Source organism: Procambarus clarkii, chromosome 67, assembly GCF_040958095.1.
Source record: "Procambarus clarkii isolate CNS0578487 chromosome 67, FALCON_Pclarkii_2.0, whole genome shotgun sequence".
Classification (NCBI taxonomy): Eukaryota; Metazoa; Arthropoda; class Malacostraca; order Decapoda; family Cambaridae; genus Procambarus; species Procambarus clarkii.
In genome coordinates, this window is record NC_091216.1 from 26,770,288 (window position 1) to 26,786,189 (window position 15,902).

The 15,902-nt window shown below is 37.8% G+C and overlaps 1 protein-coding gene across 7 annotated transcripts in view; it reads left to right on the forward strand.

Annotated features, from left to right (window-relative positions):
• The window catches only part of LOC123767622 (kelch-like ECH-associated protein 1B), a 65,342-nt gene extending 49,446 nt beyond the window's left edge, over positions 1-15,896 (forward strand). For all 7 annotated transcript variants that reach the window (XM_069310557.1, XM_045757435.2, XM_045757434.2 and 4 more), the window contains 7 exons: positions 1,014-1,178; positions 4,209-4,358; positions 6,043-6,218; positions 8,121-8,223; positions 9,245-9,411; positions 10,449-11,074; positions 11,306-15,896. In XM_069310557.1, coding sequence (XP_069166658.1) covers positions 1,014-1,178; positions 4,209-4,358; positions 6,043-6,218; positions 8,121-8,223; positions 9,245-9,411; positions 10,449-11,074; positions 11,306-11,460 — 1,542 coding nt within the window. In that variant the 3' untranslated portion in view covers positions 11,461-15,896. The remainder of the gene's footprint in view (positions 1-1,013; positions 1,179-4,208; positions 4,359-6,042; positions 6,219-8,120; positions 8,224-9,244; positions 9,412-10,448; positions 11,075-11,305) is intronic.
• Positions 15,897-15,902: the final 6 nt, after the last annotated feature.

The window sequence follows — 15,902 nt, forward strand, 5'->3', positions numbered from 1 at the left end:
GCTTCTTTAATCTCTGATAAATGAAAGTGTTCCTATATGATCTAAACTGTTCCAGTCAGGCAGTATGTTCCCATTTTATCTAATTGTGGTTATAATGGTTCTGAAAGTGTGAAAAAGGGAAGCAGGATAAGACTTACATTATATTTTGTATTTTGCAAGTACAGTGAGACCATGTTTGAATCCAAACTGGTTGGAAACTGCTGTAATATGGCTGATAGCATAAGTTTTGGCCGAGCAGGGTTACGTCCAGCTAATTGTTTGGATCATGGACAGGGCAGGTTAATTCCGGTCCTCTTCCCAGCTTGGTGCCGCCTTCTGGTAATTACCTGCTTGACTCTGGTCCATACTGGGGCTTAGGAGACACTGGAGACTTCTGAATCAAGTTCAGAACATAGCCTTTCAGAATGTTACTTAGCAGCATAGGGACTGCTGAACATGGGCCTTGGCTAACTATTGAATGGCCCACCAAGTCGTTATCTCAGCCGGGTGCTGGCAACAGACACCACTCTCTCTTAATCGAGCCTTGTTACATTCTTCCTAACCCCTTGGGTTGGACAGTTCAATCCCCGACAGCTCAAGTGTTTGGGCACCATTCTTTTCCACTCATCCCATCCCAAATCCTTATCCCGACCCCCTTGCAAGTGCTATAAAGATATAGTCGTAATGACTTTGCATGTTCCCCTGATGATTCCCTTCCCTTCCAGAGAACGTTTGTTGTCCTCGTACTTTTAAAACCCTTTATTATCTTTTTTTGGGTAGGGATATTTGTGTGGGGGGGGGCCCCTGACACTGGCAGGTATTACATTCTCATTTCGGGAAGTTTTTTTTTGGGTAGGGATATTTGTGTGGGGGGGGGGGGGGCCTGACACTGGCAGGTACAGTATTACATTCTCATTTCGGGAAGTTTTCATTAAATAATTGGCTTATTTGAAAATGAGTGAATTATTAAGGAGTTTTATGTTAGCTGATGTATTGTTTACATTGTTCCTGACTATATTGTTGTTCTTTCCCAGGCCATGTTCACCGGTGGACTACGGGAATGTGAAATGGATACGGTAAAGCTACAGGGAGTGTGTCCCACCGTCCTGGCTCACCTTCTGTGCTTTATGTACACTGGTGAGATTGTCATCAATGAGATGCTCGTGTGTCAGCTTCTTCCTGCAGCCACTATGCTCCAGGTTAGTTGATGGCGGTGAAACTGTAATGGGTATACTGTACTGTACATGAAGTTAATGGTGGTAGAGGAGGATGCCAGGGGGGGGGGGTAGAAATAGCCTAAGCTACTCTATCCCTTTGAGATGTATTTATTGCTTATCTCAATAAACATACTTGAACTTGAACTTGAGGAGGATGCTTTCAAAACACGTTGAATGGAAATATTCTTGAAACTGTAAAGGTTAAAGTTTTGGGTTTGTGGTCGTTTAGTTTTGATGAGTGTGATTGACAAAAGAGAAGTAAGAAAGATAATAAAAGATTTAGTAAACATAGAAAGGTAAATGCAGAGACTGCAGAAAATAATTTGAAATTTGAAAATGGGGAAAGCTCTTGGTAGGAAGTTAGGAAGAGTAACTGGGAGCCTGGTTGATGGGTAAATGGGACACGAGAAAATTTTAAATGAAGGGATTAGAAGTATGTAGGTGTAAAGAATACTTTGAAAGTCTAATGAGTAGAAGTGATGAAAGATGTGCTAATGTAACCATAAATGGATTTGATGGGTTGAGAATTGTTGGTGTTTTAGATTCAGCTACTCCGAACAAAAAGTTCCTTGTAGCACAGGCTATAGTGAGCCCCTGGTGGACTTAACCTGGCACAGGAGCGGGGCTGTAACTGGGTTAAGTGTGCAACACCACAGGGTAAAGTAATCCTGCTCACTTGTGCACCATCCAACTCTGGCCTTGGACACGTGATGTGTAATCAGGTATTGCAGCACACAGCATGGTATTTTCAAGCAACCCTGCAGGCTCATAATATGATGAGGAAAGTAGTGAATAAATGAACAAAACTAGCCTTTTGTTACATGGCATCATAAGTGGAGTACTTTTTAGGCTAACCAGCTGGGCTACATGATCACTTTTAATTTTGCTGCCATCCGATGGCAATCATTATTCACTCCAAGGTCTACTGACCCGAGCCAGATTCAATGTCAAGTGTTTTCTTTAGTTGGGCAATATGGTACAGCACTGATGGCTGGGAGAATAATTCCTAGTGCAATACTGATGGTCACCTTATGTCCTGTTTAATGTGGTTGTGGACTTTTACTGCAAATCTAGACTGCAGGTTTTCATTCCTTAACCAGTTTTAAGTCTAGACAGTCTCTTCTTATACTCTGCTTTCTTTCTCTGCATTTGTTAATTTTTGGGCAAAAGTTGGTTTCGGAGGCCTGTTGTGCTTTTCAACCACTGACCCAGATCTTATGGTTATGTCAGGGCATTGCTTTTCTCAAGTGGGGTGGAGTATTATCGCCTGTCTGCTTTAAGGACTCTTGCTTAGAGGTATAGGTTCCGTGGCATTTATTATTGTTGCATTTCTTGCCCTCCTGTCTTCCTCGGAGGAAGGCCAGTGCCAGTCTGGTCATGCAAAGCCTGGTATATGGTGGTTGACTCGTCGTGCTCCCTTTCATGACAAGGCATTGGCATTGTGGGGAGTAAGACACTTCAGAGATTCTGGGCTGGGAAAGTGGTGTCTAGAGGTCTAGTGTGGAGTGGCCTCTTGAGGGGAACTGTTGGGGCTGAGGGCAGCAGTCTTATCTCTTCCCAGAAGGGCTCTTCCAAGATGAAAATGAACCTCAACTTGTAGAAATTTTATGACCTTATTCTTTGTCATACTTTCTGGAGGACCATCCTGTTGTATGTTTGCTAGGCATTGGTTCCCTAATGTCCAGGATCCTTATTGGCATGGTACAAATACATCAAAAGTTCATGAACTTCGTAGGGTTTTTGTCTAAAACATAAGTCACCACTTCAAGGCTCTGCTCTTTGAGCTGAACTTTGCTCACATGACTCACCAGACTTGGCAGGGTAATGGCCAAAAACTTTGCCTCTGAGTAATTCAAATGTTGTCTTACCTTGATGATTGGCTTATCTGGGCCCTTGGTGCCCGGTGATGTGTGGTAGTCAGAGGTCAAATTTTGGCCCTCCTGCAGAATTCGGCTTCCTTATCAGCTTACCAAAATCCCATCTCTAGCTTTCAGAGGTGTTGACATCTGGCTTTGTTGTTAGTTGCCACTTTTAGATTATATATCTTACTCATCAGGAATTCTAGCATCTTCTAGGCAGGTTAACCTTTTCCAATTGTGTTTATTTCCTAGACCAGCTGTGGATCTAAAATCTGTTCATGTGGTGTCTTGATATTCCAGAATCTTTGGGTAGCTTTCCCAGTATTTGTGAAGTGTGATTCGCCGATGATATTTGGGTCAGGCATATTGGGGTTCAGTTTAGAGGTGGCTTCCTTCTCGGTCTCGAGCTATTTACTAATGCATGTGGCTCTGGCTGGGGATTCCTTAGCTGTCTTCACGATGCAGGCCATGGGTGGTGACCAATGACATTAGTTTTCGATCACATCAGTGTTCTGGAGGTAGTAGCAGTTTGGATGGTATTGAAATATATAACTTTTTCCAGGTGAGCTCAGCTCTACTTTTTTATTCTTGACAATGTCTGGTGCAATGCCTTAACAGGGAAGCTCCTCTGTCTCTTTCTTCTGAGGCAAATAGGCGTTATCCACAGCCTCTTCAAACGTCCTAGATTTACTGTTGCCAACAGTTCACATTTACTGGGTGTCAAAAGTTGCCAGATGAGGCCTTCTCTCTGTATGCATGAGACAATCGGCATTCCTTGGGCGAACCTTTTATTATGTTTGCCTGGAACCATAAGCTCCCTTTGCATGTGATACATTTCTAGGATTGTGGTGCTGTTGCAGTAGATGTCTCGTCATTAATGGAAGTTTTGGAAAGATCTGTGTACAAAGGACCTTACCTTCAGTTGGGATGCTGTTGGCAGTCCTCACAAGTGAGAGGTGTTGGCTGCTTTATTTGATTTCAAAATTTTCCTAGGTATGCAGTTTCGTGTTTTTACTTTTCTCCCTGCTGTCATATTTACACAAACTTTTACACATTATTTTTCATTTAGAATCCATTTAACGTTCTCTGATTTAGCATTCCACTGAATTTAACAACCAGTTCTGAAACCAGTTTCTATTAATTTTCATTTCAGATGAATCACGTAATTGATGCATGTTGCACATTCCTGGAGCAGCAACTAGAAGCTGGAAATGCTATTGGTATTGCAAGCTTTGCTCATCAACATGGTTGCTTGGATTTGTATCGCAAGGCCAATACGTTCATAGAGCAGCATTTCTCAGAAGTAAGTTCATGAGTAAGATTTTGAATGGCTGTGATGAACCTAGCAAAATGCCCCCAGTAGGGAATATTCCTCATGGTTTTGCCATGCTTTTTGTAATGGATGTATGTGTGTTATCTTTAACATTTTGATATATTTACAGTTTCAAACTTCCTTTATATGCTCAAAGGAAGATTGCCTTTACAGTTGGGCCGTGTAGTTCTCTGGTGACAAATTTTAGAACCAAGTGCTCAATTGGAAGAGGTGTTACAGGTACCTAGAGAGAGATTGCAATCCTAAAAAAGAGCTCAACTGTACCAATTTTCTAGTCAGTGATGCCTAGTGTTTCCAGTAGCATAAACTATAACCCCCTATAAATTTTTCATCCATTTTTCTGCACGTCTTAAAAAACATGATGTAATAAAAAATTACCTAAAAAATTTTTTTTCAAAATTGGTGTGTGGAGTGACTTTGAATTAAGTCACATTGTATAGAAAGTTACCTCCATAAAGTATGCTTGATTTAGCATTCAAATTTTCATTTTAATTATTAATTGTTCAGTATTGATGTTTTTTCGTTTAGTTCCATGTCATTATTAGGTATCCTGCTTTTGGTTTAGTAGTCTGTGCATTCTCAATCGGTGGTGAGCCTTGGAAGTATTCATTTAAGACCAGGAGTTGATTGTCTGCAGAAGGGAAGGGGTGGATGAGGAAGGGTCAGGGCACCTGAAGAAAAGGGGTCTGTATTTTGGAGCTGAAATGGCCACATAAAAGCCATAAAAAAATTATGCTGTCCCCTACAACTCTTAAACTGACAGGATGGACACAGTTCTCAAACTGGCAGGATACTGTACATAAAAGCACCTGGACTAAAGGAAACGGGTAGGTCACTTCCACCGATTCCAGTACACTCGCAGAGCATCCATTACAACTGCATTGTGTTATTGAAATGGAACCCCACATCCACCATCTGGGGAATGCCAAATGCTAAGCATGTTGAAAATTCAAAGGAAGAAGGAATCGTTCAATTACCACTCCATCCACATTAGACAAAACAAAAGAGGCAGTTTGTGTTTCAGCTAAAGAAAAAACTGACTTTGATCTTATCACTGCTCTGGCAACATTCAGTTGCTGTTGAATGACTACTTTAATCTGTGTGAGCAAACATCACCTCACTTTCTTCCATCAAAAATATTGCCAAGTCCATTAATAAAGTACATATACTGTACTGTTCCCTGAGTATTTATACCTCAATAAACAATAAACCTCAATTTCAATATACAGTACTCCTTTGTTGATTTCTTCGTTAGCATACCCTTGTCCTCTTGGACATTCCTTTGTCAGGGAATGAAAACCTTTTGGGCTTATTGAGGTCTACCTAGGTCAGTGACTGACCTTTCCCAGGATTCAACCCACAATGGTTCCCCTAATTTCAATGTATTTATTTACTGTTAGGTGAACAGAGGCATAAGATGAAAAGAAAGATGCCTAAATCTGACTGTTATGCCACAGGAATAAAATCTGCAGCCTTTTGGTTATGAATTGCCTCTCCAGGCCACTGTGCTACAAGACCTTAAAATCACAACCATTTCATTGTACAGTATCTTGGATACCTGTTTCCTTTCAGGATGTTCACTTCCTTGATTGATCAGTATTATGTAGAATCTTGCATTACTCAAATGCATCAAGATCTAATCTTTATCCCCCAGGTTTCAATGGAGGAAGAATTTTTGCAATTATCTAGCTGCCAGTTAGTGGATCTTATACAACGAGATGAACTTAATGTACCTGATGAAAAGGATGTTTATAATGCTGTTCTAAAGTGGGTTATGCACGATGAAGATAACAGACAATCTAAAATGGAACTTATTCTGCAGGCTGTCAGGTAAGAATCAGTGTTTCACAGGATAATGTGTTTTCTGTAAAGTATTGTACAGTTATCTAGTATAAGATTAGAGTTATTGTCTGGAAGCCCTTGTACTTGTAAATTTATATAATTAATAGGATTAAGTTATTGAACAGATTTTTTTTTTATATATATACAAGAGTTCTTACACTCTTGGACAGCCACCAGCACACGTAGCATTTCGGGCAAGTCCTTAATCCTAATATTCCCCGGAATACAACCTGCCAAATCGTTTAACAACCAGGTACCCATTTTACTGTTGGGTTAAACAGAGGCTACAGTTAAGGATTTGCGCCCGGTAAAATTTCCCTGGCCAGGATATGAACGCAGGACAAAGGGCTCGTGAAACACCAGGTGAGCATCTTACCACTACGCCACAGGGACTGACAAGATTAACATTGATATTTGGGAAAAGATGAACATTGATTTTTGAAGATTAGGTTAAATAACTGAAGATATTTAAACCTGTTGCATTACTGGTGTTACCACCATACTGTGCCACCATTCTGATAAGTTTTAGTTGGCATGTGAAGAATTGCATTCAACTAGATTTGTTTTCTTTTATATGGTTGTTTTCTGTGGTTGCCTTCTTAAAACCTGTTGAGCGTTTTGGTGCAATTTTCCACATTTTGGTTTCCATTCTGTTTCCCTATTGCTACCCCTTAATATTCTTTCTTTGGCTTCTTCTCTTGCTTCCTTTATTAAGGTATTTACTTTATTTATGGTCCCATTCTTTATACAATTTGTATACCCTGAAGAATGCAGAATTGGTTTGGAAATGTAGTCTAGTATTTTGAGTGTTACCATTTGATCTTCGACTTACGAAGGAATAAAGGTAATATACAGTACAGGGAATTGTTTCTGGAGGCTCCAGTTCGGAACCTCCAAGACCTCCCAGAAAACTCTTACTGAGTTCTGGGTTGGTCGACTTTTTGTACCACCGTGGCCGAGTCGGTTAAGGCAGGTGTCTGGGAATTGCCAAAACGTGAGTTCAAGTCACTTCATTGCCTCAAAATGATTTTCATGTATCTATACGTATTTTCATGTATCTATACGTATTTTCATGTATCTATACGTATTTTCATGTATCTATACGTATTTTGATAAACCATATTGAACTACTAATTCGTAATTCAGGTGTGTGTGTGTGTGTGTAGGGGGGGGGTAATGAAATCTTAGCACAATATAGAGCTATATGCTACGACTAGCTGACTAGCAGCAGATGTCACTTGATGGAGCAAATTACCCAGAAATATATTACATACATTGCTACAGTATTATTACTAGGAACACTGCTATTATCATCAGGCTCCTGTCAATAAATCGTGACTTATGAATAATTTTTCACAAGATTATTTTCTAAATGAACATGTCATGTTGTATGATGCGTAGATTCACAAGCCTCGGCTATGTGCTGTGGATGTCCACCTCCTGCTGTGAACACCATACCCATCATTGTGTTCACTGATATCTGAACTGTGTACATAATTTTTATTAGTCACGATCGTCTAAGATACTAGCAACACAAAATAATTACAGATACTGTACTTATTTTATTCATGATTACCTATTTTATTTATGGTTATTAAGTGGTGATTTGCACAGCTGTGGTGTGAGCTGCAGCTGCATGTGCCAGCTTTGGTTGCCCTGGCAGTACCGAGACTCGCAGCCAGGAGGAATGCAGACGATTTTTTTTTTCTCAAGATTGTGTCTCATTACTAAAGTCCTGAGGAACAGGATGTGAGCACTGTGTACCCACCACAGGCGTTTTGAATCTTAAGATATACTGTACTAACAAATATCGTATGTAGGGCAGCACACCCCCTTTACCCATGATGTGAGCCCAGTACAGTGGTAAATAGCATTATTTTTCTTTTACAGGTGCCAATACTTATCTCCACGATTCTTGACCGAGCAGATGAAAAATTGCAAGTTATTAATGAATGCTCCTGCTTGTAGAGAGTATCTAGCAAAAATTTTTCAAGTGAGTGATTTTCTGTTTTTATCACAAAACTTTAGAGATTAGCAATAATTTTGTTCTATTGTTGTTTAAAGTACCGTACTGTACTACATAGGAAATAAAACCACCTTCAGACTAAAAACACCCAAAAGCTGACACTGAAATATCATAGATATGACCTCTGTAACAATGCAGAATGATTTTTAAAATATTATTGTTGTTATTTTGGCTTAATTGTTAAAGTTGTCTGGTATTCAGTTTATGCAAATATTAATAATTCATTGTCGTTTTAATACATTGTGTTGGGGGACAGGCAGTTAGTTTACAGTACTGTACATGTAAGTCACAGTACATGTACATGTAAGGCTTATGATGAGGCCAACACCTCCAACCCTGGAGGGGGGGGGGCACCAGGGTTGAATTACCAACCCCAGGATACATCCCCATAACAAGCTGATCAACAGTCCTGGGGTACCTATTTGCTGCTCAGTGGGTAAGGGCATTAGGTGATAGGAAATGCACCCAACCATTTCTGTCCCGCCGGGATTCAAATCCGGAATTCTAGATTGTGAGTCAAGAACGAACTTGACTGTACCACTAGGACCCTGTTAATGTGAAAGTAAAAAAAAAATTACATTTAATGATAAATGTTAGGTTTAATAATTATAGACACGCACACAAGAGTTCTTACATTCATGTATAGCCACTAACACGCAGAGTGTTTTGGGCAAGTCCTTAAGCTTATGTTTCCCAAAATATGACCTCGCCAAATAACAACCAGGTACCCATTTTACTGTTGGGTAAACAGAGGCTACAGTTAAGGATTGCTGCCCAGTAAATCCTCCCCGGCCAGGATACGAACTCGGGACAAAGTGCTCGCGAAATGCCAGGCGAGTGTCTTACCACTACACCACGGGGACGTATGTGTAAGGAAAATTTTGCCACAAAGAAAACAGTGAGGTAGCCTCATTCAATAAAATATTATCAAGTGAATATTTTCTTAATTTATTAGTGTTCCATAATTTACACTTGCCTATTTTTGCAGGACTTGACGTTGCACAAACCCCCTTGCCAAAAAGAACGAACCCCTAATGCGCCCTGTGTCATTTATCTTGTTGGCGGGTACTCTAACCGCCAGAGTTTGGACACTCTAGAGTGCTACGACGTGGAAGAATGTCAATGGACACAACTTTCTAGATTACCTGTTGCAAGGTTTGTAATTAAAGTTGTATGAGATTAGCTGAAATTCACCAGCAAGTTTGTTAAATGGAAGTAAAATAGTTATGGACCAGTTTTTATTGTCCCAATATTCTAGATGTTCTATTGTGCCAATATCTTAGATGTTCTATTGTCCCAGTATTCTAGATGTTCTATTGTCCCAGTATTCTAGATGTTCTATTGTGCCAATATCTTACATGCTCTATTGTCCCAGTATTCTAGATGTTCTATTGTCCCAGTATTCTAGATGTTCTATTGTCCCAGTATTCTAGATGTTCTATTGTCCCAGTATTCTAGATGTTCTATTGTCCCAGTATTCTAGATGTTCTATTGTCCCAGTATTCTAGATGTTCTATTGTCCCAGTATTCTAGATGTTCTATTGTCCCAGTATTCTAGATGTTCTATTGTCCCAATATTCTAGATGATTTGGTCAACTAATGAAGCACTACAGAAGAGAAAGTAAAGAGTTGCATATTTTTCCTCACTAATTGCACCTTGGATATTTACACACTATTGTGTGTAAATTGTGCGTAAAGTACACACTTTAGTGTAATGTAGCATTTGCTCATTCACCATATCCCTACTCACTGATGTTATTTAATTCACGGTTTTCCAGTATAGAGTATTATGCTTGTGCCTTGTCTCTGATTTAGTTTCCTTTTCTCAATTTTCAAAATCTAATCCTTATTAATTTTACATTTTTATTCTTTGCAGACTAGCAATGACTGCTAGTCTATTCATACTAGACTGCTAGTTCTATTTGTACTAAACTTTAAGACATTTTTGATGTAGCATACCTTGAGAAGGGACTATAGACTTGTAATTTGCAGTCAAAAGTTGAATATCTTATATTATTATTTGTTTCATTTAATGTGTATTTGATGTTTGGATATCTGTTATTACTTCATTTGTTTAGTGAGGTGATGGGTATGTCATATTTGATATATAATTACTGCATATCCTACTGGTAATTGCAATTTATTAGTAGACTTCGTTAATCAGTTTTATTGTTTATATATTTTTCTTTCAGATCAGGCTTAGGAGCAGCATATCTACGTGGAATATTTTATGCAGTGGGGGGAAGAAACATCCTGTCCAATGGTAATTTCCACGACAGCAACTGGGTAGACTCCTTTAACCCCATAACGAACACATGGAAACAGAGAGCTCGGATGCATTTCCCACGCAATAGACTTGGAGTGGCAGTGTTAGATGGTCAGCTGTATGCTGTTGGTGGGTCAAATGGTGCCGCCTTTCATAATACGGTTGAAAAGTACGAACCAGACGATGATCAGTGGACCTTAGTACAATCTATGTCCAAGGCAAGAATGGGTGTAGGTGTTGCAGTAGTAAACAGACTAATGTATGCTGTTGGTGGTTACAATGGTGAAAACAGGTTGAACTCCGTGGAGTGCTACCATCCTGAAAACAATCAGTGGACATTTGTGTCGCCTATAAAAATTCCAAGAAGTGGTGCTGGTGTGTGCGCTGTTGGAAATAATATATACGTGATTGGGGGTTATGATGGGCAGCATCAGCTGTGCTCGGTTGAAAAATATGATACGGAAGCGGACACCTGGTCATCTGTGGCTCCCATCAAAATCCCCCGCTCTGCCATGACTGTGTCTGTTTGGGATGGAAAGATCTTTGTGATGGGTAAGTTTTCTTTAACATGCAGTTCTTTTTATCCACGTAAAATATTGAGGACGTGGTAGACATATGTCTACCACGAAGTCCAGCACATAGCATTGCAATTTGTGTGCATTTCAAAGAAGCATCAGTATTGGCTGTGTAACTATTGTGTATCGGTGGGTATAGTTGGTCACATTGCCATTTTTCATTTATGAATGCCATGCCATGTAATAATGGCTTATTTTCTACACACAGGAGGTTATGATGGTGGCCAGTTCCTCTCATCGGTGGAGATCTATGACTTCCGTCGGAATGAATGGTCAGAATGTAAGCCCCTGCCATGGGGCAGATCAGGTCATGCTTCTGCCTCGTCATTTCACCCTTGTCTCTTGCACTCTGATGCAAGATAGCAAAGGCTCTATAGTTTTAGAGAAATATATCAGAGAATCCATGATTCTGCCATGAGGCAGGATGCTTTCTGATCTTCAGTCACCATGCTGCAAGGTTTTTCATATTACACTGAGAGTTCTTCTATTCCAACTTTTGATATTAGATTTGTCTGAAAATTAGTTTATGAAGTTGATTATTACCTTTATTATAAGCCATTTGTTTAAGAATATTTTCCATTTCTTGGTTTTGTTTTCAATACATTAATGCCAAATTAGTGATCATAAATTTATACAGTTGGTTAGGTGCAATTTACATCAATGATTCGACAAACATTTTTTTGTTTTTAACTAAGATTATTACTAATGTTAAAGAATCATTAGAGAGTACTGTATGTGATAATACATTAATTGCATTATTACGTAAAGCATTAGTATTGCTGTTTATTGATCTCAAATATTTTAAGTTTATTTATGTTTATTAATGAGTGCTTCTCGCAAAATTATGAAGAATTCAACTTACATTGTTTCATATGGTTTTCTCTCAGTTAGAAGATATACTTTCCTTTGAAACAAGGTTGAACAAAATCTCTTCCCCCCCCCCCCCCTACCTCCACCAAGCTGTTTTGGCTATAAGGCCTTAATGTTCAGTTCATAGTAGCCAAATGTTATTTATCGTATACAGTATTGGCAAATTAAGCCCCCTTTTAGTAACATGTTTTTAAAGTTATTGCAGTTAAAGAACCCATTTTCATTTTCCAAAATTAATATTTTGTTTTTAAGGCTGTGACTGGAGTAGTATTTCTTCTTACTTTTACTGTGTAACTCACTTGTATACTCAGGTCATACATGCATATATTAAACTGTGATGACATTTTATTTAACACTGCACTACACAGACAAATCACATTATCGTGATACATCAATCAACAGAAAAAGAAGTCCACTACGGGCTCACCATAGCCCGTGCTACTTGGAAGTTTTTGTACCAGGTAGCGAATTTTAAACAACAAAAAATCCACAGGAGCCGTGATGAGGGTTCGGACCTATGTGCTGTGTGTTCCCACATGCATGCTCTAGTCAACTGCGCCACAACATGGTAAAAGAATTGCAACCTGGAGTACTACTGCACCCACTAGTATTCCCGAGGCTTCCACTGAAGCCGAACCAGGGTTTCACGCAATTCCCCCCCATGCACTCTGGTTCTGTCAAGTAATTCTACCTCTGACGCCCCCCTTTCAATACAGACTATTGAAAGAGGAGCGTCAGAGTTAGAACTACTGGACGACAGAGCCTGAGTGCATGGGGGAATTTTGTGAAACCCTGGTTCGGCTTCAGTGTAAGCCTCGGGAATCTTGTGGGTTCAGTAGTGCCCCAGGTTGCAATTCTTTTGACAAATGTTGTGACAGTTGAGTAGAGCGTGCATCTGGGAACACAGCACATAGGTTCATACCCTCATCACAGCTGTGGATTTGTTCTTTAATACTGCAATTAACCCTGGTTTAGTGGTCTATCATGAGTATTCGTGTGCACTGGGCTAGCATATTGGGGTTTATCTGATTATTACAATTTAAGAAATAGCCATCATACCTCCACTTACTAACAGTAATCCATTTTTCCCAATGTTAAAATCTAAAAATTTTCTCCTGTAAGGTACTCCATATTGCCATGAATATATGATGTAGGACTCACATTTGAGGATAATTTTACTTAAACAAACCTTTTGGCAAAATAAATGTGTAATTCCGACTTAAACTGTATGAGCAATTAAAATTTAAAAGTGCGGAGACATGTTCTAAGACCTAAATTTGTGAGAAATATTGTTATCCAGTAGTTTATGCAATTAACATTGGGGGTCTGGCCTATCCGTACATTTCCAAGTGTAAACGTTCTGGGAGACCTGCACTCAGGGAGGGTGCTCAGTGAAAGTTTTTTTTTTTTTAATAATTGTTTCAAGTTCTCAATTATTTGTTGGGTTATAGCTATACATTTGGTGTCAAAATGTTTGCAAATAATTTGCCTTGGATAATATGAAAAAAAAAGCATTTATAATAGTTTACATAATTCTGTGTTCCCAAATGTTGGGATGCAATTGCATCCCAACATTTGGGATGTAATTAGATGCGTTTTAGCATCATCGGAAAGCAAAAGTTAATTTTATAATCTACAAATTTGTTGTTAAATCATAAATTTAGGTCCTACTAGTGATTAACACTAGCATTCGTTAACACGCTTTAGCATTGCACAGTGAAACGTGGTGTATCTGAGAAAATCGGTAAGAGCCGTGAGGATGATTCGAACCTGCACACTGGGTACTCCCAAGCACATGCCCATGTGCGTGGGAGTGCCAGGTATGCAGGTTCAAATCCTCGTGGCTCCTACCAATTTTCTCATTTTGCATTATTGGTGATTTACAGTATCATTGGAATGTTTATGGCATGTCATCTCATCTTTGAATTTCCGCAAAATATTTCCTTACCTTTGAAAATTTTGGGCACAAATAGGTCTTAATTGTTTAATAGACTATCCAGCTACAACATTAAAGTGTTATTGGTAATCCTTTGAAGTACATTTTAGTCTGTCCTAAGTTGAACATTGCTAGAAAAAAAATTACAATCATTATATATAATATATATATATATTATAAGCTCTTTCTCTCCCTCCTTTAGGCCATTCTTTACAAAGCCTCAGTACATCATACAGTACCATTCTTTAAATTCACTTTGTTTCTTAAATTACAAGATCTTTACTTTTATTTCATTTTCATTTATATAAAATATATATCATTAAATAAGGTCAACAAACTTCACTAAACAAAAATTCCTTGGCACTGTTAAGTACAGTGTACATTTGCTTTTCTTGGTTTTACATCTGGTTAAATATTGTATCATTTCTGCCATTATTACCTTTTGTGTGCTAAAAGGTTTCCTTTTTGTATATTTTCCCTTTTTGCACTTTATTGCAGTACTGTATGTAAAAGTTTATTTTATTTTAAACTCATTTGTGCCTTGAACTTTGAATTTAATTAACTCCCTTAAGTTTTCTAATTTTAAATTTGCAGCATTTACATCAAAAAGCTAATAGACGTAACAAAAATACTGTACTGTACAGTAAGTGGCAGACTTTAAAAACTGATCTTTTCTGAAAAGCTTAGTTTTGCTTTAGGGGAGAAAATAATGCTAAACAATGACAGGTTATGCTTCTGACCTTTGTACAGTAAGTTTTAAGTATATTATCTGTGATATGTGAAGTTTCTATGATACTTCACTTATTTAGCATTTTTATAAAATGCACGTTATCTAGAAGCACCTTTACTGATCGAAAAGTGTATACTGTATATATATATATATATTAGGTGCATGTGTGTGATGGGTCTTTTGCTTTTATATTAAATTTTTTACCACAGTATATTCATATGCTGTTTTTTTTTCTTATGTCTGACAGTTTCGATGGAAGTTCATCTTGCCTGGTAATAAAAGATGAACACAATAACAGCTGCTAGACTGAATATTTTGTAAAGTGCCATTTTGTAAACATTTCATCATATTTGGTCAAATTCATGGCTTCGATTCTATTTTTGTTAATTATACATAAAAGGCCACTTCGTGTCACAACTTTAAGAAAAATGTGATTTAGTGTGCATTTTGAATCTGTTAGTTATGCATTAACTTAATTTTTGTATTGATAAATTTATTTTTTGTATTGATAAATTTATTAATCCTGAAATTAGTGTTTTACATCGCATTTGTATAATTTAGAACACTAGTATACAATACTGTATTTCTATTCTGTATACATACACACTTTTTTTATACCAGATTTGTTGATTGGACTATTAATATCATTTGAAAGATATCAAATTTTACTTTACCAGTTTACAAAAGCTCACAAGAATAATAGTGCTCAGTTATGTTACACAATAGATATTGACAGACTTATCAAAGGGAATATGCAAAAGCGTTTTAAGTAGATTGTCATACAAGTGTGTACTAAAGAATTTGTGACATCGAAATCCAGACAGGAAAGTAGGTGCTGAAGCATTAATATTATCTATGTATATAAAACATTGTATACAAATTGAAAATTTTATGCTCCTAGACAGTATTAAGAGGGTAATCTTCCTTAAGAATATTTCTAGTCTGTATGCAAATGATGTGACAGACACTGTTTGCAGCATCAAGAAAACTAATACCAAGATAGTGACATACTGAGGTAGATTTTTTTTTTTTATAGAAATATGCACCAGCTGAGAAATTGTATGGAATCTTTACTTTTTGGTTAAATGCTAAATATGTATATAATCTTTATACAAGTTTTAAACATTCTGAAAATGAAAGTTTTTGAAACTTGTGAATACTTTTTATGTGTAGTTTACATTTTGATAAATAATCTCAATCATAATCAGGTTCCTTAAACTCAAATCTGATTTGTATTTATAAAAATAAATTGACTTAATAATGCTTGTA